This window comes from Entamoeba histolytica, genomic scaffold, assembly GCF_000208925.1.
Source record: "Entamoeba histolytica HM-1:IMSS scf_1104750518699 genomic scaffold, whole genome shotgun sequence".
In the NCBI taxonomy this organism is placed as follows: domain Eukaryota; phylum Evosea; order Mastigamoebida; family Endamoebidae; genus Entamoeba; species Entamoeba histolytica.
In genome coordinates, this window is record NW_001914882.1 from 113,068 (window position 1) to 120,066 (window position 6,999).

Consider the following 6,999-nt stretch of genomic DNA (forward strand, 5'->3'; position numbering starts at 1 on the left):
ACTTATTTTATGAATGATGTTTATTGGTTTAATGTTAAAATAACAATATGAAGTTGATTTAAATAAACATAGATAATATGAAGATATTTGACATTACTTATACTAATTGAATAGAAATGTTCAATTATATCATTTCAATATATAATATCATTTAATAACTATAATCATAAATTACAAATTATTAATTAAGTATACAATTGGTATATCAAATTGATATTACATCCATTTGAATTTGTTTTTAGAATAATTATTTATTGAATTAATTCAATGACAAAGATTAATTCAATACTTTAATTCTTTGTCATTCTATTTTTTTCATAAATTAAATAAAAGTACAATTCATCAAAGTGATATAAATTTTCTTTATTTATTATTCATTATTCTCTTTATTTTGTACATCTATTATATCATTATTTCTATATTTTATATTCAACAACAACTCAATTATTTATTTGTTATAATGACAACATAGTTATTTGGTGTAACTTTAACCATTTTTTTATAAATATTGGATATTGTTGAATTGACGTATCAAAACACGTTACTCATTATTCTATTCTTAATGTTTTATAAAGGCAACGAAAAAAGCAAATAATTGAAAAAGAAGAGAAATGTAAGATATAAAAGAATAAAAAGACAGTAAGAAGAAGAATGAATAAAGAATAAAAAGAAAGTAGAAGATAAAAAGAAGAATATAAAAATAATAAATCACAAAGATGTAATAAAAGAAGAAAATAAAGAAGAAATAAAAAGTGTATTTTTAATGTAAAAATTAGAAATATTCAATAACAAGTGTCTAATTTAATGATTCAAAATAATTAATATTGTTTTATTGAAAAAAAAATATTTTACTCTTTTTTATGTTTATTATTTATATGTATAACTTCATTATGATATTTATTATATAATCAATCATATGTGTTATGTTATTATAACATATAATAAATGATAAAATATAAATGAAAATGATATGAATATATGATATAGAATATAAAAACAAAAGAATAATAAGAATAAATGATAAATAAAACGAGAAATGATAATCAATGATATAATAATAAAATCAAAAGATAAAAGATAAAATTAATATTAATATAAATCAAAAGAGAATAAATATAAAATGAAAGTAGATATAAATGATAATAATATAAAAATGATAAAGATGAATAAAAAAATACATCTAAATAGAAAAGAATAACAATAAGAAAATCTAAATAATATAAACATAAAAATAATAAAATAAAAAGAATATAATAATATATAGATAATAAGAAGAATACAATGATATAAATAATATAAACAGAGAAATAAATATAAAAATATAAAAATAAATAACATAATAATAAAATAATAAAAATAATTAAATAAAAATAATCAAATCATCTACTTCATTAATATTTTATACAAATTAAGTACATGTTGTTATAAAATATAAACATAAATATTTACAGATTGTATATTTATCATACTTTTTATTTTTTTTATTTTTCTTTAGGAGCAAAATATAATAAATGGAAAATTCTATGGATGCAAATTTTTTTGCATCTTTTTCTCATTTTTGTAAATTATTTAGATGCATTATTTCATTGCTTATTTTCGTGTTCATATTTATTCAATCTTCTATCATAATGAATGAATTAATCGAATTATGTTATTTTGATTATTTAAAAATAATAATTAGATTGAATAAATTATAAATATTTCATGTTTTAATATTTCATAATAATAACATTGAAAATAACTCTTATTGTAATTTATGTTTTTATTTGGTTATAACCATTCAATATTTCATATTATTTCATTTCATTCTTTAATATCATTTTAATTTGTATTTTAATTGAATATTTATCATAACTTAATATTGAAATGATTTAATTCAATTATTTAATGATAATCAATACAATATTTATTGAATAATTAAAAGCATTTTATAATCATCACAATTTAAATTAATTTAAAAACTAAAAATAGAAAAACATGAACAAAATAAAAGAATCAACATATTTGGTAATTTGATAGAACTATAAATACATAAAAGAAATATGAATAACACCACGGAGTAATTTCATAATTGAACAATGCCAACAGTAACTTGATTGAAAAAAAAATGAAGAAAGAACAAAAGAAATTTTTGCAAAAACAAAGAAAATTGAAAGAAAAAGAAACAAAAGATGTATAAAATAGTTTGATTTGATTGGATTTACATGCTTGTAATTATGCAAAGCAACACATCAGAACAATTTATAGTAAAGTACATACTTCTTTGATGACATTACAATAGTCACTGGAACATAACTATCAAGTGTTGTAATTTTGGTTATATCAGTTATATATGAATTAACAACAATCAAAATGATTATCAGATTGATATTAGAAATGTATCAAACATGAGCAGGAGTGATAGATTGAATTATTGATTTGATGTATGATAATTATTATTTTCATGTTATTTTAGAAGAAATGTTTTGAAAAATGAGAGTCAATTACATTAATTATTTAATTTCAATAGATGTATTACAAACACATTCAAATATAAATAATCGAAAAGATGAAGAAGGAACACAACATGTAATTATAACGACTAATATCAAAGAAAATATGCAAATATGATATGTAATGAATTATGTATGATGAGTGAAATAGTTTCATAATATTTTTGAAGAATATTAATGATATTTCAATATGATATTAATTAAGAATAATCTAGTTGTAATGTGCATTCATTATTTAATTTGTCAAATAGGAATAAAAAACAATAATGATTGAATAACCAGATGGAGAATTTGAACCAATATGTTATGACATAGAAAAGTATGGATAAGTGTGATTATGAAATGAAGAAGTGAGTTCGTCAATGTTTTCAATTAAGTAGATGTTGTTAATGTTTTTGATGAAGAAAAGTGTAATTAATAAATAGAGAGTTTTCAGAAAAAATAGGAAAGTAATATTTATAAGACAAATTTTTAGAATTGATAATGAAGTAGATAAAAACATTGAAAATAACGATAGAGTGAAATTTGAAGAATATTGAAGAAATGAAGAAATAACAGAATAAATTGAAATTACTGAAAAGAGATTTGGTATTAAATAAAAATGAACAATGTTTCAACGTCAATTTATTTGAAAGAATATAACAATATAAAAGATAAGAATAAATCATTTTTACATCAATTAAGATTAAACTTATTATTCTTTCATTTTCATTATTAAAAATAATAATAAAAATAATAAAAAGAAAAACAAGCAATTAATAAATCAAACAAATAGTACTTTGTTGATTTGTTGAATTTAATTATTTCTTCTTAAGATTAGAGATCGAATATCGCACGTCTGAAACACTACACATAAACTCTAGTACAATTCAAGCATTGAATCTCCCAGTTATTATCTGGTTATGGTGGTGTATTTGAATTAGAAATGTATTGGGTAAAGCTACAAAGGGTGGAGCGAGATATTATGGTAGAATATTACATATTGTAATATAAGGATCTATTAAAGTGTGGGTAAGACTCAAAGAAAATTAATCATAATAATATAATAGTAATTAAATGTTTTCTTCTCTCTTTCATAAAATAAGAAAACTGAAATTCCTTAAAATTAAGACAGAAAATAAACAAAGGGTTAAAAAGAAGAATTAAGCAGAAGAAGTTTGAAAAACCTTAATAAGAAGAAATAAAACAAAGAAGTATTTTTCTCATTTTCCAAGAAAAACTTAAATGATAAGTTAAACAAAAAGATTACTCTTTTTTAAACAGTGAATGGACGGGATTGGTCTTCCCTAAACTCGGATGAATAGATAAAAATGTTATTAACACTTAATTAACCAATTTTTTATTTTATGAAAGAAAGAAGAAAACATTTCATTACCACTACATTACTATGAATAATTTTCTTTTGGTCTTACCCACACTTAAGTAGATCATTTTCTTTGAATAATAACTTTATGTTTATAATTTCTTTATTATTAAATATCAATTTTTAAAGTACAATATGTAATATTAAACTATAATAAATTGTTGCACCATTTGTAGCATTAACTAATATATTTCTAATTCAAATACACCACCATAACCAGATAATAACTGGGAGATTCAATGCTTGAATTGTACTAGAGTTTGTATGTAGCGTTTCAAACTTGCCACCTTCTATCGATAAACAAATAACAAACAAATAAAGAAAATAAATAAGAAAGAATGATTATTTTTTGTATTTTCAAATTAATTAATAACCAATATTAATATATTAATGAAATGAATAATAAGAATAATTCAATTTAAACAAAATGAAATATGAATAATGATAAATAATTAATATTTCAATATATAAAATATTATGTAACACTCTTATTTCACGCATTAATTCTTTTATTTAAATTATGATTGTTTATTTAAAGCATAAACAATCATAACTTATATTAACTTATTCAAAATAAATTTAAATAAAAATTCATTTAGTTTATTTAATGTTTTTAATTACTTCAACAAATCGTGTTGTAGAAATAGAACCTCAATGTCTTTTTGACAATGTTTTTTTTATCATTATACATACTTATTATCTTTTCAATTATTCCTTCTTTATGATGAATAGTTTTGATAAATTATTCTCCAGTTCTTCTTAGTCAATAAATTCAATATCTTCTTTTATAAACACAAACAACTTGTTAGTTTTGTGTTCTATTTATTCCTTTCACTTCTTTCCTGTTCTTGTTAATTTTTTTATAAAGAATAATTTATTTAGTCTAAGTTCTTTCAACTTCTCAATCATTATAACTAATTTCTTCTATGTATTTCATTCTTTTATTTTCTTTTCATTATTTTTCATGTGTTTGGTTATTCTTTTATTATTTAATGGTTCTATCTTTTTTCTTCAGTAATACTATGATAATCAATATCTCTTTTTTTCATTTTTCTACATTGATTTGTGTTAATGACTTTGCACATATCATCATTATAATTTCATTTTATCTTTGTATATTATCATAACAAGATGAATCTTTTGATTCATTAAATTATATTAGAAATTTATTATTTTCCAGTTATTCTAGTGAAAAATTCCAACAACTTTTTGTGTTATTTATCTACTTTTATTTTCTTCTTTTTTTCATGAACTTCTTTATGGATATAACACTAGTATTTAATTAACATGATATAAACATATCTCAAAATGTCTGATATTGTAAAAATATTCCACATTATTTATTCATTGTTTTATTGTTTTGTTCAAATTCTGGTTGAAATTCAAAACAATATTACTTATTTGAATTTCTTTTTGTTCTTTTTGATATATTCAATTATTTGTTCATATATTTTCCATTCTTTCTGTTTCTTATAATACATGTATATTAATAATAAACATATCTCATTTATCACATTCTCCATATAACCATTTTATTCCTTTAGTTTCTGATTTTGTGTCATTATTTTCTTTGAAAACATTCTTCTTCATTTTGAATTTACAAAATGTATTTTCCATCACTTGTATTTCAAAGGATAAATAATTTAATTTGTTTAATATTCATTGATTGTTTTTAGTTGATAAGTATTTAAATAATAATTAAATATGACAATTATTTATCAATTTGAAGAATGTTATTTATTATTAAAAACATTTTATGTTCATTTGAAATAAATAACTTCATTTCTTCATTTTTAAAATTTTCATCACTTTATATTTAATTTAAATGAAAAAAACAACAAAGTATTTTTGCAAATAAAATATTTTATCGAATTTTACATAAACATCATTTTAATTATTTTATTAAGATAATTTTTCTATTATTGTTGTTTTTATTTAATTTTACATAAAAATGCATTTCTGAATTAAAAGGAAATAGAAAATATTTAAAAATAAATGAATAAATTTATCGATAATTTAACACGACAGTTTGTTTTTATTTATTGGTTTGAAATACAAATATCATTAAAATAAAAATAAATTTGTAATGTTATGATTGAATAACTAAATAAATAATTTTATATATTTTTAAATATATTTATTATTACAATTGTTAATTTACATTAAACAATTGTTTTATTTAGTCACAGTGTTTATATTTTTATTTATTCATACATTATCAATTGGAAAATGATCTTTTATGTTGTTAAATAATCAAAATAAAAGAATGAAATATGATTAAATTATTTATTATTTCATCTTCAATAAACAAAAAAGAAATTATTTAACAATATTGATATTTTATCATATTAAGTATTTTATTAATTAAAATATTTATTATTTCTTCTATTATGTTATTTAATGTAATTTTATCATTTTATTTTTTTTTTTTTTATTCATTGTGTATTTATAATAATTATATCTTTTTTATTCTCTTTTATTTCTTATTCTTATTTTATTATCTTATTTTTATTTATCATTTATTATCTTTATTAATTTAATTGATTGAATTAATGTTGTTAAAATAAATAATAAAATAAGATCCAACAATCAATAAATAAAAAGAATAAAAATAAGTGATATTACTTATTTTCTATTTTTCTTTATTCAAACGAGAATAATCATTTCTTTATACTTTAAGATTGTTTAATCTTCTTTTATTATTTAGTTTTTCATTAATGAGAATGTTGGTTTTCTGTTCTTCATTCTTTTAATTAAATTGATTGATTTTTAATTTTCATCAATTTAATTATTCTCATTCAATTATCATTTCTTTATTTCTTATTTATGAATAAATATTTCATTATTATTATATTATTATATTTAATTTCATTTATTATTATTATTATTATTTCATATTATCTTATTTCATTATTTCTATTATTATTTATTATATTTCTTATTAAATTACTTCATCATAATCAACTATTATTTGATATTTCATTATTTGATTTTATATTAATGTTTGTTTCTGTTGTTTCTGTTTTTCATTATTCATTTCTCTTTCATTTTCATTTAATAAAATAGAAGAATAAAAATAATGAAAGAAGATGAATAAAATAAGATAAAATCAATGATATTGTTATTATATTATTATGTTATTTT

The 6,999-nt window shown here is 18.3% G+C and overlaps 1 protein-coding gene across 1 annotated transcript in view, besides 2 other annotated features; it reads left to right on the top strand.

Moving 5' to 3' along the window:
• Positions 1-13, top strand: part of EHI_159910 (ariadne-1, putative) — a gene marked incomplete at both ends in the record, with an annotated part of 702 nt that extends 689 nt beyond the window's left edge. The window contains one exon of the mRNA XM_001913486.1: positions 1-13. This exon is cut by the window's left edge and continues 689 nt beyond it. Coding sequence (XP_001913521.1) covers positions 1-13 — 13 coding nt within the window.
• A 3,311-nt stretch (positions 14-3,324) lies between these two features.
• Positions 3,325-3,832: a repeat region.
• A 142-nt stretch (positions 3,833-3,974) lies between these two features.
• Positions 3,975-4,145: a repeat region.
• Between the last annotated feature and the right edge of the window lie 2,854 nt (positions 4,146-6,999).